General features: G+C 40.4%; 1 protein-coding gene across 5 annotated transcripts in view; it reads right to left on the reverse strand.

Annotated features, from left to right (window-relative positions):
• LOC138854073 (uncharacterized) overlaps window positions 1–18,745 on the reverse strand; it is a 188,571-nt gene that overhangs the window by 14,786 nt on the left and 155,040 nt on the right. For 4 of the 5 annotated variants that reach the window (XM_070094924.1, XM_070094929.1, XM_070094927.1 and 1 more), the window contains 6 exons: window positions 15,055–15,361; window positions 14,081–14,192; window positions 9,798–9,914; window positions 4,721–5,269; window positions 3,065–3,205; window positions 2,082–2,291 (listed from right to left, as the gene is read on the reverse strand). In XM_070094924.1, the coding sequence (XP_069951025.1) occupies window positions 2,082–2,291; window positions 3,065–3,205; window positions 4,721–5,269; window positions 9,798–9,914; window positions 14,081–14,192; window positions 15,055–15,361 (1,436 nt within the window). Of the gene's footprint in view, window positions 1–2,081; window positions 2,292–3,064; window positions 3,206–4,720; window positions 5,270–9,797; window positions 9,915–14,080; window positions 14,193–15,054; window positions 15,362–16,924; window positions 17,431–18,745 lie in introns of those variants that run through there. The other variant, XM_070094926.1, reaches the window with a different exon arrangement.

The raw sequence follows: 18,745 nt of genomic DNA on the forward strand, positions 1-18,745 counted from the left end.
CCTCATTTATCTTCAGATTTTTAGTTAAGGGCTTTTATAAAGGTGCATCAGCTTCGCTACAAAGCTTCATTATCACTGAATTATTTGAGGCAATAAACCATGTGGGCCATTCAACGCGAGGAAGAGCTGAGACGACTTGATCCTATGTTCACTGTCCGCGAGACATACACGCTACCAGTGCTAAATGCTCATAGAAATTAATTGTGCCATGGTACATTATTCAGGAAATCGGAGATTTGTGAAGAATATCTTAATACGGGGTAAAGAACATAAGATGAGGAGAAATTAATTTACTGAGGTTGAGGACGGCTGGCCAGGTACACGAGGGTGGGGGAGGCACTGCCAATTGGATTTGAAATCAAACCCAGAGCAAACAACTCAGCGAGAAGGAAGGTTGAAAATTACCTGGTATTGTGTAAGGCCTCCCGGTTTAATGAAAAGGAGTGAAGTGTGAGCTTTAATTTCACACAAAAGTGCCTTAAATGAATCATTACCCTTTATACTAAAGACTATGAGTGTAGAGAGCCGGTATGAGTTGGCGAATATTGGTTCATGTGGTTCCGCTATTGGTTCAGGGGGGTTGTGTTAAGGGAGGCTTCAACCAGTCTTCCTGCTTGGAAGCTTCAACCAGTCTTTCTACTTGACAGCTGTTGGTTCAGGGGACTGTGTAAAGGGAAGCTTCAACCAGTCTTTCTACTTGACAGCTATTAGTTCAGGAGGTTGTGTTAAGGAAGGCTTCAACCAGTCTTCCTGCTTTGCAGCTACTGGTTCAGGGGGTTCCGCCAGGGGAGATTTCAACCACTGTCTTCGTGATGATAAATTAGACACATGTGCAACTCTTGGGTATCTTTATTGAGGAAACGTTTCGCCACACAGTGGCTTCATCAGTCCATACAAAGGAGAATCTTGAAGAACAGGAGGAGAATGAGGTAATCAGTCCCTCAACCTTGAGTCGATGTGGTCAGTCCATCAATCTTGAATAGAATACGGCATACGTGCTGAGAAGGAGCTTATAAACCGTTGGCAGGAGAGGTGCAGCAGTCATAGGTGGTGTAACATTTGTTCAATGTTGAAGTAGGTCGTGCCCAAGAATTAGGCAAGCGAAGAATTCCCAAGTATTAAGATCCCAAGAAGTTGCAGTGTCTGTCAGACACTGTCTTCCTGCTTGATCTGCATGTTGTAGAGCTGCAGGATCGTTGAGTCCAGCACCGTATTGTCCGTCACGCTAAAAGAGGCAGATCCGCCGAGTTTTCTTTGTTTATCCGAGGCGCGACCAACCAGCCAAACAATCACTCAGAGAGGCGGATCCCCAGGGCATTCTTACTGTATCCGAGAGCTGACAAACCAAAATGCCGAATTTAACCGCAAACCGATTCACTAAACATTCTTTCATAAAAAATAAAAGAAGTTGAGATAATGTACCGTCTATTGAGGCTACGGATATAACAAGATAGATTTATAAAGCCTTGTTTAAGACACGTCAGTATTAACTCTTGTGTATAAAACCTACCGATGCTCTTGAGGTTCATGATCTTAAGAACCATAGTTGATGATATATCAGCTAACTATGACTGTAATCACAGCCAAATACGAATACGTTAACATGTTAAATATATTAAGACACAATTCTACTAAGTGTTCATATGATTACAATACGAATCCGCTAAGTGGTCATCTGGTTAACACATACATCCGAAAAATGGTTATCAGCAAAGTGTTCATCTGCTTAACACGCGAACCAGCTAAGCGTTCTTCTGACTGAACCTAAAGCAGCGAGGGCCTTTCTGGCTAAAGTATCCGGGTGTGAAATAAGTCACAGCTTCGTAGTCTCTTGCCGGATGCAGGGTTGAAAAGATCTGGCCTTGACAATACTTCAAGAATAACCACTTATATTTCAGGTTCTTAAGGGAAACAAAAAGAATAAAAGTCACAGTGCCATGGCTGAAAAAATTCACAAGTAGCCCATGTTTATGAGCGAAAACTGAAAATGATCCGTTTGGATCCACACCTTAGCTGTTCAAAGTGAAGAACAGGACAGCTTGAAAGACACAAAGAAAATAAATTCTTGTTGCAACACTTACATTGGTGTCTTGAAAGACCATGTCCTGGTCTTCGTGGGGCTGGAAGACTCGGTCGAAGAGGAAGGTCTTGAGGCCTCGCTGGGAGTTGAGGGAGAGGGTGAACTCGTCCTCTGCTGTGGCCACCACATCTGAGGACTCCCTCTCACGCTCGCTCTCGCTCAAGGGTCGAACTCGGCAGAACACACGGATTTTGCCTTTCATCTCCTCTACCTGTGGGCACGATGAGACCCAGAGTTATTGGTGGTGCTACGTGGAAAAATCTACTGATCTCAGGCGACGTGTTATAGGGAATTCACTGATGTAAGGTGACGTGTTTCTCTATTCTATGCAGTAACGTGTTGTTTATGAATTAGTAATTGTTATTGTTATTAAGGTCACATTATTATTATTATAATTATTATTTTTTCTTAATAATAATTATTGTTATTTATAATAATAATAATAATTAATAATAATAATAATAATTAATAATAATAATAATAATAATAATAATTATTATTATTATTATTATTATTATTATTATTATTATTATTATTATTATTATTATTATTATTATTATTATTATTATTATTATTATTATTAATGGGGAAGTGCTAAACCCGCAATGGGAGATCAGGTATGATCCGAGAATAAAAGGCTCGCTCCAAGTTTTCAGTTCAAGATCTAGGTTCGGACACTGATGCCATTTGAAAAGGGGGAACATAAATGACCCAGAGTCCCACTATACAGCAGACACATGATCTCACTGTACCATTCTAACAGTGGTTCCCAGGTCTAAAGTCTATCAACTACATTAGGATCATTAAGCGCGGATAAATGCAAACTCTCGGTATCTATAAAGCGAGAGATATACTCCTTTCGGTGTATATACAGAAAGAGATGCACACCTCTCGGTGTATATAGAGCAAGAGATGCACACCTCTCGGTGTATATACCCTGTAAAGCAAGAGAACGAGAGAACTTAAGAGCACAGCATCCATCACCTGGTTATAGTACTTCTTCCTGAGGATTCTCTCTCTGTTGAAGTCCTCAGCCAACACTCTGTTCTCATCCATAAGTTTGGCGAAGCGTTCCTCCAGCAGCGCCTGCCTCGTCGTCCTCTCCTCGTGCTCCTGCACCAGGCTCTGTTAAACACAAGTATTATATCATATTACATAGAGACCTGTATGAAAATAAGACGCTATTATATAGCTTTTTGTTCTCTGTATAAAAATAAGACGCTATTATATAGCTTTTCGTTCTCGTATAAAAATAAGACGCTATTATATAGCTTTTCGTTCTCTGTATAAAAATAAGACGTTATTATATAGCTTTTCGTTCTCGTATAAAAATGAGACGCTATTATATAGCTTTTTGTTCTATGTATAAAAATAAGACGCTATTATATAGCTTTTCGTTCTCGTATAAAAATAAGACGCTATTATATAGCTTTTCGTTCTCTGTATAAAAATAAGACGTTATTATATAGCTTTTCGTTCTCTGTAGACTGTGAGAGAGTCTTTATACAGACACAAACATTCATCGCTATGGCATTCTCTTGTAGGGAAGGAACTCGAGGATCAGGCACCTTGAAGAGCTAAGTTCTAGGTATTTTGAATGATCATAGGTAATCAGCCATGCAAAATAGCTGAGAGCTGTTCACAGTGTGTATAGTGTCTGTATCTGGGCAAAATCTATCTATATGTTGTCACATCTGATCGTATGTCATCCCACATGCGCTGTAAGATCCATAAAGAATCACTGCTTACCAGGGAATCTTGAGGGAAGGATAATGAGCCACAATTCCGTGACTGGAACAACACAGAAATAACCCTCACTTAGAAGACTGAAATTTATGACGATGTTTGGGTCCAACTTGGACCACTACCTCTGTGTTGCTAGTTAATGGTCCAGGACGGTCGAAACTTAGTCATAAGTTTTAGTCTCCTAAGTGCAGGTCATTTGTGAATCTTGAAAGGGTGATAATAAAGAAGAAGAGCATCTCTTACACAGAAGAAGAGATGAAGATAGAGAGGTTCACACGTCTTCTTCACGTCTTTACAAAGTCACTCATGTCTTCTTGTCTCAGTTTTTGAAATTGTGTAAAACAATGACCGTTAAGACTACAGAGGCGGCGGCGGCTGCTGCTGCCGCTGCCGCCGCCGCCGCCAGTTACAAGTGAGACACAATTCTTTTGTTTTATTCTGTAATTGTAGTTTTATTTGTACTTTCATAAGTGAAAGATTGGTCTTGATAAAAACATTTGCTGCACCTAGCGTTTAATAATAACTGGTCAGTGGCACAAACAAACCCGTATGGAGGCAACAAAACAGACGATGGGGGCTGTATATTTCTTCAGTCTGGTGAAGAGGACCTCAGAATGAGGACATAATATAAAATACTTACCTTCTCTTTTACCTTACTTCAGTTTCATACCATATATCCATCATTTTTACCATCATCTTCAAGAGGGTTCTTTATGCTAATGAAGGGCTCTTGATCCAGGAAATTAGAGCTACCTACCTATTCTTTTGATCATATCTGTTGACTTCCATTCCCCAGGCACTTAATAACCCCTACATGTTTAGCGCCTCCCAGTGAACTTAGCAACATTAACAAGGTGATAAAGAGTTAATTATAAATTAACTAGCTTTACTCACCTTTTCCTTTAGTATCATTTCGTTGAGATTGGCCTTTAGCCTTTTATTCTCCTCGTTGAGTGTGTCGATGTCTAGTTTAAGCATGTTGTACTCCTCTTCCTTGTTAGTGAGGTACCTCTCAGCTGCCTCCAGCTTCTGTGTCGTCAGTTCAAGACGGTTCTCCATCTCTCTTATCGCTTTGTCGTGCTGCTTCGAGCTCTCGTTCTGAAGATTCTTCACCTCTGTTTCCAGGTCTGATATTCTCTTTTTGTATTCCTCTTCCTTGAGGTCGAACTCCGAACACAGCTGTCGTAGCTTTTGTGTGTCGTTTGTGACTTTGTAAGTGGCCTTGCGAAGCACCTTAACAACATCTGGGTCATCCACACCCTTTACTTTCCCGTGTTCAGTCTTTCCGTTGTGGAGTAAAGCGCTTTCCTTGAGGCTTATGGAATCTTTGTTGATCTGGTAGGTGGCGGCGGGGTCGTGAATCTTGGTGGTGAGGTCTGAGAGACGAGACTTTAGGGCGAAGTTCTGTATACTCAGTTCATCTCTCGATTTCTCCAACTGGATCTGCGAATGTTGAAAATGTGAATAACTAAATGCTTTTGGTCTCTCTCTCTCTCTCTCTCTCTCTCTCTCTCTCTCTCTCTCTCTCTCTCTCTCTCTCTCTCTCTCTCTCTCTCTCTCTCTCTCTCTCTCTCTCTTTGAAATAGAACCTTATATATGTTGCACACCCACACATGACACTTATCTCATATACGACATTCGTTGTAAAGAGAGACAAATGTAGTTATAAGGAATCCTTTAGAGAAGATGTTTCACCCACATAGTGAGCTACTTTAAGTCACAAATAAATAAATGGTAAGAAATGTTGAGACGAGCCAGTGAGGTCCGAGTCAGGTCACGTTGACTGCCCAGCACTCGAGTAATTTTCTGGTAAGAGGTTCAGCTAAATTATGGAAAGAGTTGTTTAGGCTGAAACTGTCGGAGATATTGATGAGTGTAGATTCCAGGATTCTTCTCTTCTGGGTGTCGTCTTACTTAGCAATAAGAAGTGCACTGATTCAGTTTAACAAATGAGTAAGAATTATGGTGCATTGCACAAACGTGTTGTTTATTCTGCTGGCGTATTAGTGTTCTGAGATGCGTCTGTGGCGTTGTCTGGATGTCTTCCCTACATGTATTTTGTCACAGTTTGTGCATGGGATTTTAAATACTCTTGCGATAGTTATGTTGATTGCTTTTGCCTAGTTATGTCTTGGATTGTAGCTGAGGTGGTGGTGACTATTCTGCATTAAGTTTGCAGATGGAGAAGATAATTGACAATTGAGTTCTTGAGAGAACTGTGTATCTTTTGTCGGTGGCGGCATCAGACCTGGGAAAGTTGTGAGCGAGTCGTCTGCAATCCCTGATAAAATACAAGGCATTCATTACTGAGGATAGGGAGAACTCTTGAAAAAAAAAAACTTATTATAACACCGCATTTAATTTTGGCGTCGTGGTACGAACAGTAGTGGAGGAGATTATGTTGGTTGGTGGGTTTTTTGATGGATTTCGAATGGAAGTTCGCTACCAGACCTGCAGAACAAAACATCAAGATAAGGGACAGTATGACGTGAATATTAAGTTTTACCTGGTTAAGTTAGTGCCGGAGGATAGAGACATAAAATCCTCTCAGGGTGATGATAAATATGTCGTCTACGTAGTGAAGCCGAGTAAAGGAAGTGGAGATGCTGGTGGAAAAACGTTTGGCTTCTAAATATTCTGTTTAGAGGTTTATCTAGACAGCGCTTAATGGGGAATCCATAGGTAATCTGAAGACTTATTGAAGGAGAAGCACCTGAAGCCGACGAAGAATTCAGTGATTTCCATGAAGTGGTGGGCAGATACATTTTCTGGTGCAGGAGATCCATAGCCTTGAAGAGGGAGGTTACGTCCAGGCTGGAAAGTTTCTTATTTTTTATGTTGACGCTTTAGATGCGGTTGAGATCTCCAGAGGGTTTGAGATGTGAGCAGCTGATGGTGCTTAAGAGTTTGGCCAAGTGTTTAGTTAACCCTTAAACTGTCCAAACAGATATATGTTCACATGCATAGTGTTACAAAAGTAGATCTATATTTTTTTACATATTTTAAAATATAACAAAAAAAAACGTAGATCAAAGTTTTTTTACAAGTTTTCAAATGTAAAAAAAAAAAAAAAGAAGATCTACGTTTTTTACATACTTTCAGATGTTGAAAAAACGTAGATCTACGTTTGGACAGTTTAAGAGTTAATGTCCGCTGCTACGTGAAGGTCATTGCCTATTTCTGAAGAGATAGGTGACAATGGGATCCAATATTTCTGGCTCTTCAGCAGACAGTGCATTCCAGCTGGTCTGGGGTTATTGGGGATAATATGGAGAAGTTTCTTTCCATATTCCAGGCGTTTTAAAATGTAGATGAACGTTTCGCAGAGCGAAATGTTCTGTAAAGAGCGTTAATATTTTTTAAGCGAGACGCAATAACTGATTTAAAAGACTAAAAAGAGATACTTATAAGTATTGTTTCTTTACTTCTTGAAAATACACACTTGATCTCTCTCTCTCTCTCTCTCTCTCTCTCTCTCTCTCTCTCTCTCTCTCTCTCTCTCTCTCTCTCTCTCTCTCTCTCTCTCTATCTCTCTCTCTCTCTCTCTCTCTCTCTCTCTCTCTCTCTCTCTCTCTCTCTCCTATCTATCTTCTCTCTCTCTCTCTCTCTCTCTCTCTCTCTCTCTCTCTCTCTCTCTCTCTCTATCTATCTATCTCTCTCTCTCTCTCTCTCTCTCTCTCTCTCTCTCTCTCTCTCTCTCTCTCTCTCTATCTATCTATCTATCTATCTATCTATCTATCTCAATCTTTATATAATTCAGCACAAGCAGTGGTGGAGACTCGATACTCCGTCCGCCAATAGGACACGAGGTACACAAACAAGTGTGGGTCTGGGGCATGTTCAGGTTACTACAAGCAAGGCTACCGTCACACCTGATAGAGGCTGCTATCGTAGCTCTCACCTTTTAAAGTGAAAGCAACGATAGCACACTTAACTGACTGCGACGGAAGTATTACTTACCAGTTATATATTTTGAGAGATCTCCAGGCTTTTAAATCACTTTAAATTTTTATATATATGTCATAGTTTTACTCTATATGCTCTTTTATTACTATTATTATTATTATTATTATTATTATTATTATTTTAATATCACAAGGCGTTAAACCCGAATGGGTCTTACATCGCTGAACGGTAAATGAAAGAAAAGGGCGTGTACTGAGAGGAAGTGTAAGTGAGCGAGTCAAGAGTGCGAACTGTGTAAATATCTCTCTCTCTCTCTCTCTCTCTCTCTCTCTCTCTCTCTCTCTCTCTCTCTCTCTCTCTCTCTCTCTCTCTCTCTCTCTCTCCTAATTCATGTGTACCTCGTCTTACTGCTGTCTGAAAAGAGACAACACATGCACATTCCCAGTGACTCACTATGCACGGTAGATATATCTTAAAAAAAAAAAAAACTATCTCTGATAGAATAAACACGCCGTGGAAATGCTTGCCGCTTTTTTGACATGAAATTAGAGCTGTGATAATTCACGATTCACTGAGAGAGCTGACTTTAGACGACGTTTCAGTCAGTTCTGGACCATTATCTGCTCATAGGAGGGACTAAAAAAAGTTGTCTAATATTTTCTCCCTTAAGTGTGAGTCGTTTGTGAATTGTTCCATCCACGGTATTGTGGGTTTTTTGTGAATTGTTCCAGCCACGGTATTGTGGGTTTTTTGTGAATTGTTCCAGCCACGGTATTGTGGTTTATTTGTGAGTTGTTCCAGCCACCATACTCAATTCTATTATCGCAGATCAAGCCACATCTGACAACTGTAAGAATTGAACTAGGAGTATATAGGATTATATTATTGTACATAGGAGGATGTGGTAGTGTATGGGTGTATATTCGAGCACGTGGGTGTACATGGGAGTTCTTGGGAAAAGCAGATATGAAAAAGACTCTAATGGCTCCTTTCTCTTGACAAGGGCTAACAATAAACTAGCAACTTTTGACGATGTTTAGATAGCAGAGTTCATTGGAGCCAAACAGAGAATATGTAACCCCCACCTTTTCCATTCTTAGTAGTAGCTTGATAAGCAGTTATGTAACATGTTATCCGCTTAATAGTACCTTAATGGGCAGTTTTGTTGAGGGGGCGTCGTTCGCACCACAGGTATTTCTTTGAGAAACTGGCGTAAAGGCTTGATGCTGACAGACCTGGAGTTCGTATACAAAATTCAGAATAAGATTTTACTGGGACGTTTCGCTTAGGATAGAGCTTTAGCATAATTTGGTAAAAGCTCTACCCTGAGTGAGACTTAGTGGGGACGAATATTGGCTCTGTTTCCCCTGTCATACTCCATCACAGAGGATGGGTGTCTTACCTCAGTTGATGATATGAGGCAGTCGTATTCCACCATAAGTTCAGCTTGGTGGTTACGGGGAGGTGGTTACGGGGGTGAGGGAGGTGGTGATGAGGGTTAGGGAGGAGGGTAATTAAGCAAGAGTAACAGTGTAGGTCTCTACTCACCGTAACGACCCAATTATGAACCTAAGTCGCTTATTGCTATTACCGAGGTGTCTCTTGTAAGCTAAGGTGACACACACACACACACACACACACACACACACACACACACACACACACACACACACACACACACACACACACACACACACACACACCAGGAGCTAAGGGCCAGGAGCTAAGACTCGACCCCTGCAACCACAAATAGGTGAGTACACACACACACACACACACACACACACACACACACACACACCAGGAGCTAAGGGCCAGGAGCTAAGACTCGACCCCTGCAACCACAAATAGGTGAGTACACACACACACACACACACACACACACACACACACACACACACACACACACACACACACACACACAGCCTGGATGTGGAATGGGTCACGTATTATGCTGTGGGTACTCAACCATTTATGCACTTACCCCTCAGCATAACCCAACATGATCTGGCATAACCCAGCATGACCCCAACATAACAAAACATGACTCAGGCTGGGCACTCACCAGGTTGTTGTTAAGTCTAGTAATCTCTTTAGCAGCGTCGAAGGGGACTTTGTCCAGACGATCCTTCTCTAACTGCAGTACGCGCATGCGCAGCTGACTGATGGTCATTTCTCGCAGCTGTTCACGAAAATGTAAAAATTTGTTGTCACATTTCTTTGAGATATTTAAAAAATGTAAGACATAATAACCAAGATAATCATATACCAAGATACAGTAAGATAACACCAGGTATACCATATCTAACAGGATGTATACCATATTTAAGATAATAGGAGGTATACCATATTTAAGATAACAGAAGGTATATCATATCTAAGATAACGGTTATACCATATTTAAGATAACAGGAGGTATACCATATTTAAGATAACAGAAGGTATATCATATCTAAGATAACGGTTATACCATATTTAAGATAACAGGAGGTATACCATATTTAAGATAACAGAAGGTATATCATATCTAAGATAACGGTTATACCATATTTAAGATAACAGGAGGTATACCATATTTAAGATAACAGAAGGTATACCATATTTAAGATAACAGAAGGTATATCATATCTAAGATAACAGTTATACCATATTTAAGATAACAGGAGGTATACCATATTTAAGATAACAGAAGGTATATCATATCTAAGATAACGGTTATACCATATTTAAGATAACAGAAAGTATACCATATTGAAGATAACAGGTGTACCATATCTAAGATAACAGGAGGTATAGCATATCCAAAATAACAGAATTTATACCACATCCAAGATAACAGGAGGTATACTATATTTAAGATAATAGAAGGTATACCATATCGTAGACCTGCTATACATTGAAGTATATAATGTAGAATATACATTTTTTCCGTGTATACGGAGAATTATTTTGCAAGTACTTGCAGATACCCAGAGATCAGTGTTGCTAGGAAACTAGCATGTTGAGGCTGTGCTAGGATACTAGCATGTTGAGGCTGTGCTAGGACACTAGCATGTTGAGGCTGTGCTAGGACACTAGCATGTTGAGGCTGTGCTAGGACACTAGCATGTTGAGGCTGTGCTAGGACACTAGCATGTTGAGGCTGTGCTAGGACACTAGCATGTTGAGGCTGTGCTAGGACACTAGCATGTTGAGGCTGTGCTAGGACACTAGCATGTTGACGCTGTGCTAGGACACTAGCATGTTGAGGCTGTGCTAGGACACTAGCATGTTGAGGCTGTGCTAGGACACTAGCATGTTGAGGCTAGTAGAAAATATTGAGGCTGATAGATGAATGCTAGGAAGCTAGAAAATTTCAGGTTGAGAGATAAGTGCTAGGAAACTGTAGTAAGAGTCATCCCACTTCATATAGTAAGACAGTAAGCGACATCCCACTTCATATAGTAAGACAGTAAGAGACATCCCACTTCATATAGTAAGACAGTAAGCGACATCCCACTTCATATAGTAAGACACATCCCACTTCATATAGTAAGACAGTAAGAGACATCCCACTTCATATAGTAAGACAGTAAGAGACATCCCACTTCATATAGTAAGACAGTAAGACACATCCCACTTCATATAGTAAGACAGTAAGAGACATCCCACTTCATATAGTAAGACAGTAAGAGACATCCCACTTCATATAGTAAGACGGTAAGTGACATCCCACTTCATATAGTAAGACAGTAAGAGACATCCCACTTCATATAGTAAGACAGTAAGACACATCCCACTTCATATAGTAAGACAGTAAGAGACATCCCACTTCATATAGTAAGACAGTAAGACACATCCCACTTCATATAGTAAGACAGTAAGAGACATCCCACTTCATATAGTAAGACAGTAAGAGACATCCCACTTCATATAGTAAGACGGTAAGTGACATCCCACTTCATATAGTAAGACAGTAAGAGACATCCCACTTCATATAGTATGACAGTAATAGACATCCCACTTCATATAGTAAGACGGTAAGTGACATCCCACTTCATATAGTAAGACAGTAAGAGACATCCCACTTCATGTAGTAAGACAGTAAGAGACATCCCACTTCATATAGTAAGACAGTAAGAGACATCCCACTTCATATAGTAAGACAGTAAGAGACATCCCACTTCATGTAGTAAGACAGACACATCCCACTTCATATAGTAAGACGGTAAGTGACATCCCACTTCATATAGTAAGACAGTAAGAGACATCCCACTTCATATAGTAAGACCGTAAGACACATCCCACTTCATATAGTAAGGCAGTAAGAGACATCCCACTTCATGTAGTAAGACAGTAAGACACATCCCACTTCATGTAGTAAGACAGTAAGAGACATCCCACTTCATATAGTAAGACAGTAAGAGACATCCCACTTCATGTAGTAAGACAGACACATCCCACTTCATATAGTAAGACGGTAAGTGACATCCCACTTCATATAGTAAGACAGTAAGAGACATCCCACTTCATATAGTAAAACAGTAAGAGACATCCCACTTCATGTAGTAAGACAGTAAGACACATCCCACTTCATGTAGTAAGACAGTAAGACACATCCCACTTCATATAGTAAGACAGTAAGAGACATCCCACTTCATATAGTAAGACGGTAAGTGACATCCCACTTCATATAGTAAGACAGTAAGAGACATCCCACTTCATATAGTAAAACAGTAAGAGACATCCCACTTCATGTAGTAAGACACATCCCACTTCATGTAGTAAGACAGTAAGACACATCCCACTTCATATAGTAAGAGAGTAAGAGACATCCCACTTCATGTAGTAAGACAGACACATCCCACTTCATATAGTAAGACGGTAAGTGACATCCCACTTCATATAGTAAGACAGTAAGAGACATCCCACTTCATGTAGTAAGACAGACACATCCCACTTCATATAGTAAGACAGCAAGAGACATCCCACTTCATGTAGTAAGACAGACACATCCCACTTCATATAGTAAGACAGCAAGAGACATCCCACTTCATATAGTAAGATAGTAAGAGACATCCCACTTCATATAGTAAGACAATAAGAGACATCCCACTTCATGTAGTAAGACAGTAAGACACATCCCACTTCATATAGTAAGACAGTAAGAGACATCCCACTTCATATAGTAAGACAGTAAGAGACATCCCACTTCATATAGTAAGACAGTAAGAGACATCCCACTTCATGTAGTAAGACAGTAAGACACATCCTACTTCATATAGTAAAACAGTAAGAGGCATCCCACTTCATATAGTAAGACAGTAAGAGACATCCCACTTCATGTAGTAAGACAGTAAGACACATCCCACTTCATATAGTAAGACAGTAAGAGACATCCCACTTCATGTAGTAAGACAGTAAGAGACATCCCACTTCATGTAGTAAGATACATCCCACTTCATGTGTTAAGGCAGTAAGACACATCCCACTTCATGTGGTAAGACAGTAAGACAGATCCCACTTCATATAGTAAGACAGTAAGACACATCCCACTTCAGATAGTAAGACAGTAAGTGACATCCCACTTCATGTAGTAAGACAGTAAGAAACATCCCACGTCATGTAGTAAGACAGTAAGACACATCCCACTTCATGTAGTAAGACAGAAACATCCTACGTCATGTAGTAAGACAGTAAGACACATCCCACTTCATGTAGTAAGACAGTAAGAAACATCCCACGTCATGTAGTAAGACAGTAAGACACATCCCACTTCATGTAGTAAGACAGTAAGAAACATCCCACGTCATGTAGTAAGACAGTAAGACACATCCCACTTCATGTAGTAAGACAGTAAGAAACATCCTACGTCATGTAGTAAGACAGTAAGACACATCCCACTTCATGTAGTAAGACAGTAAGAAACATCCTACGTCATGTAGTAAGACAGTAAGACACATCCCACTTCATGTAGTAAGACAGTAAGAAACATCCTACGTCATGTAGTAAGACAGTAAGACACATCCCACTTCATGTAGTAAGACAGTAAGAAACATCCTACGTCATGTAGTAAGACAGTAAGACACATCCCACTTCATGTAGTAAGACAGTAAGAAACATCCTACGTCATGTAGTAAGACAGTAAGACACATCCCACTTCATGTAGTAAGACAGTAAGAAACATCCTACGTCATGTAGTAAGACAGTAAGACACATCCCATTTCATATAGTGAGGCAATAAGAGACATCCCACTTCATGTTGTAAGAAAACTTTCGACCATCATCAAACGGTCGCCTCTTCCTCTTCCTCTTCCTATACTTCTTTTTTTCTTCTTCTTTTTCCATCCACGTTGAGTGTGTGTTTACCTTGAGTTCGTCAACGAGTCGATCTGAGGACGCGATGGAATTAAGTGACTCGAGGGAGTTGAGAATTGTCTCCTGTTCGATGTGCAGACTCTCCAGGTCACTGCCCACGGTCCTGAGGAAGCAAGACCAACATGTCAGAGTTGAAGATCTTAAAGACCCTCGTGTTGACCAGAGGCATTAAACGCAAGAACATGGGGTAGTAATTGGTGTTCTATACTCGCCCACAAATTGGGGATGGAAATTAGACAATGATTCGGTCTGTTACAGACTCTTATAGAGTTGCAAGCGTCTAGTTTTTATATAGAATTTGTAACTGGTGAATTATTTCAGCTACGGTAGCGTGGCTGTTAGTTCTTCAGTGATCTACATCTAATAATAGTGGCAGTCAAAGGGAGTTTTAAACTTCGTCATTATGTTGATAATAAGGATAACGCAAAAAATATAAATAATAACGTAAGGTATTACTGTATATGGTAATCTTTTGTGTTTTTGTATTGGATAAGGAGAGGTTGGTGGGGTAGGCCAGAGGATGCCTCAGTCCACACCGGGTCTTCATCTCTCACACATCCGCCCCAGATTTTTTTTTTTTCTGTGGGCAAGAGTTATGCATAACAAGCTCTTAGGTAGACAGCGTTTCACCGTAAGAATAGCTTCAACGTTTCTCTCAAGAGAAACGTTGTCTGAAGGTTTCTTCTGCATACTTCTGTATTGTTTTCCACATTCGCATGCCTCTCAGGGTTACGACCGTCTACTGGACAGTTTCTTGTACACAGGAGGCGTAATAACAACGTCTTCATTGCAATTAGTATTTTTATCACCACTAGACATTTTCCTGACGAACATGCTAAAACCTTCCCTGTTTATGTTTTTAAGTGCATATTCTTAAGTAGCACAAAAAAAACAGTTCATCTGGAGTGATTTTAAGCAGTTTTGACAGTCCAGCTGATAGTGTATAACAAAACATCACTACCTACCTGACGCCGACTTCGTCCAGTTTAATCGCCTTCTGCGACAGCTGCTGCTGTAGCGCTTCATACTTCTCCTTCCAGTCATGCAAAGTGCGGCGCGTCTGGCGGTGGCTGCACCTCTCCAGGTGCAAAAGGATGGCCGCATCTTCCGGTTTGACCCCTCTCCCTCCTCCTTCAATGCCTCCTCCTTCGTCTGCATCGTCGTCGGGAGGCGAGGGGCGACTCTCGACCATGTCGCCGTCGTTGACTACCGTCTGGATAGCTTCCAGACTGTCTGGCTCATGACCGCTGGTGCCTGAGTCATGGAACGTGTCTGGGGAAGACAGTGGAATTCTCAGAGTTATTAAGAGTGTGTAAAATCTATCGATAACCTGTCAGTGAAGTTTTTAGTGTGTGTGTGTGTGTGTGTGTGTGTATGTGTGTGTGTGGAGGGGGGGGCAACACGATCAGTGGGAGAAGGTGTTTGGAGAAGCTCTGGGGAGGCAGGCATGTGAAGGAGAGAGAATAAAGTTGTGTGGGTATGTCCTAAAGAAGAAGAAAGCTATCATATAAAGTTCTGGGGCAAAAAAAAGGGAAGTGTTTTAGAAAGACCTGGTGGGAGACTCACAGTGCCTGTGGAAGTCTGGGGAAAGAACGAAAGAGAGAAACAAAAGGATTTTAGGAAGTTCCGGAGCAGGAGGAATGTTTTTGAGGTAAATCTAGGGAAGGGAGGAGACAGAGCCGGACAATATCTGGAAGAACTCTTCAGTAGAACGTTAATTAGCCACTTGTGCAACACTTGGGTATCTTTACTCCAGGATAAAAATAGTTGTGTGAGAACGGGAGCAGTGCTTAAGAAAGTGAGATAATCCACTTGTAAGGGTGGAGAAGTCGAGTGTAAAAGTCTCAGCGCAGGGTTGTGGAGGCTCGATCCTCCGTCCGCCAGTATCAACCTCCAAGGGTTTCCAATCAGTCAGGTTACTGGTAGTCCGTCGGTGCAGGAGAAAGTCTACGAGACGGAAAAAAAATAGAGGACGTGTGGTGGAATTAAATATTTTCTTAATTTTCTTTTAGAGATAAAATTACTTGTGTGTGAAGCAGTGTGATGTTCTACTTGACAGAGGTGGAAAAGCAGGCCACCCTCACTCTTACAGGATGATGATGATGATGATGATGATGATAATGATAATAATTTTATTATTATTATTATTATTATTATTATTATTATTATTATTATTATTATTATTATTATTATTACTATTATTATTATTATTATTATTATTATTATTATTATTATTATTATTATTATTATTATTGTTGTTGTTGTTATTGAAGAGTGTGTAGACTCTTCAAGACTACGGTGGTCTTCACCAACTTCAAGACTGAGGGACTGATTACCTCAGGTTTTGTATATAGTTCTACTGTCTCCCAGTAGAACTATATACGTGCTATATACTATGACACGTGCTCAACCTGATGTTGAGCACGTGTCTAATTTTCGTCTTGTCAGTATTATATCCCACTCATGTCCATCATCAGCGCTAAAAACAATCATGAACAATAAAAAGGCAGGAGAGCTGGTCTATATATCCGCCTGGCGATTGTTTTTAATTGTTTCGCTTCCGATGATGGACTTTTGTATTTCGAAATGTTTGGATTTTGAAAATGTCTGGGTAATAAATGAACACGTATACAAAGGTTTAATTGTGTTTGTTCCTTACTCTTCGTAAATCTCAGCGAGGACAATCAGTCTATTCCTGAAGCCATTTTTAGACTGAAGGACAGCGCTGTATGATCCTTGTGGGTTTAGCTCTTAGTTGTGATTATATTAATAATAATAGACTGAAGGAAAGCAGGAAAAAGGTTTTGCTGGAAGTTGAAAGTTGGTGGTTCTTACCCTCTTCCTCCCACACCTCCTCCTTGATGACCTGGAGGCTGCGGTTCTCCTTGTCACGGTGGATGTACAGAAAGTCAAACTCCAGCTCCATAGCGGTGCGTGATGACACAGCGGATGGACGGATGGACGGATGGACGGACGGATAGATAGATGGGTGTCGCCTACGTTAACACAGTGCGAAGGACGGGCTGTTGTAAGCGTGGAGAATGAGCCCTCATGCTCAGTGTTCCAAAGTGGACAGAGGACATAACGCAGGCGTCTCCACGATCTTAACCTCTCGCAATCCAAAACTTTATTTCATAGTACACAGTAGCTTCTTAATTATGCTTTTAAAACAGTCTACCTGCATCTGTTACCCGTTACCTGCTGGACTTTTACGTATCAGGAGATGGTCGCTGTTTATACTCCAGCATGAAGTGTTGCTGGTGGTAATAGTTTGATGGATCACACAACTTTCCACTAGGCACTCGTCATTTTCGCCAGCACATTCCTTCACATAACTATGTGTTTGCTTGTCAGTTTTTTTCAAGTTATTCGGTTGCGTATTTAAAATATATTTGTCACATTCACCACTTCTATATAAACAGAATTTAAGTATATTATATATATATATATAATATATATATATATATATATATATATATAGATATATATATATATATATATATATATATATATATATATATATATATATATATATATATATATATATAATATATATATATATATATATATATATATATATATATATATATATATATATATATATATATACATAAATATATTTAAATATATATATATATATATATATATATATATATATATTATTTTTTTTTTTTATTATCACACCGGCCGATTCCCACCAAGGCAGGGTGGCCCGAAAAAGAAAAACTTTCACCATCATTCACTCCATCACTGTCTTGCCAGAAGGGTGCTTTACACTACAGTTTTTAAACTGCAACATTAACACCCCTCCTTCAGAGTGCAGGCACTGTACTTCCCATCTCCAGGACTCAAGTCCGGCCTGCCGGTTTCCCTGAATCCCTTCATAAATGTTACTTTGCTCACACTCCAACAGCACGTCAAGTATTAAAAACCATTTGTCTCCATTCACTCCTATCAAACACGCTCACGCATGCCTGCTGGAAGTCCAAGCCCCTCGCACACAAAACCTCCTTTACCCCCTCCCTCCAACCCTTCCTAGGCCGACCCCTACCCCGCCTTCCTTCCACTACAGACTGATACACTCTTGAAGTCATTCTGTTTCGCTCCATTCTCTCTACATGTCCGAACCACCTCAACAACCCTTCCTCAGCCCTCTGGACAACAGTTTTGGTAATCCCGCACCTCCTCCTAACTTCCAAACTACGAATTCTCTGCATTATATTCACACCACACATTGCCCTCAGACATGACATCTCCACTGCCTCCAGCCTTCTCCTCGCTGCAACATTCATCACCCACGCTTCACACCCATATAAGAGCGTTGGTAAAACTATACTCTCATACATTCCCCTCTTTGCCTCCAAGGACAAAGTTCTTTGTCTCCACAGACTCCTAAGTGCACCACTCACTCTTTTTCCCTCATCAATTCTATGATTCACCTCATCTTTCATAGACCCATCCGCTGACACGTCCACTCCCAAATATCTGAATACGTTCACCTCCTCCATACTCTCTCCCTCCAATCTGATATTCAATCTTTCATCACCTAATCTTTTTGTTATCCTCATAACCTTACTCTTTCCTGTATTCACCTTTAATTTTCTTCTTTTGCACACCCTACCAAATTCATCCACCAATCTCTGCAACTTCTCTTCA

The sequence above is a fragment of the Cherax quadricarinatus genome, chromosome 48 (assembly GCF_038502225.1).
Source record: "Cherax quadricarinatus isolate ZL_2023a chromosome 48, ASM3850222v1, whole genome shotgun sequence".
NCBI classification, from domain to species: Eukaryota; Metazoa; Arthropoda; class Malacostraca; order Decapoda; family Parastacidae; genus Cherax; species Cherax quadricarinatus.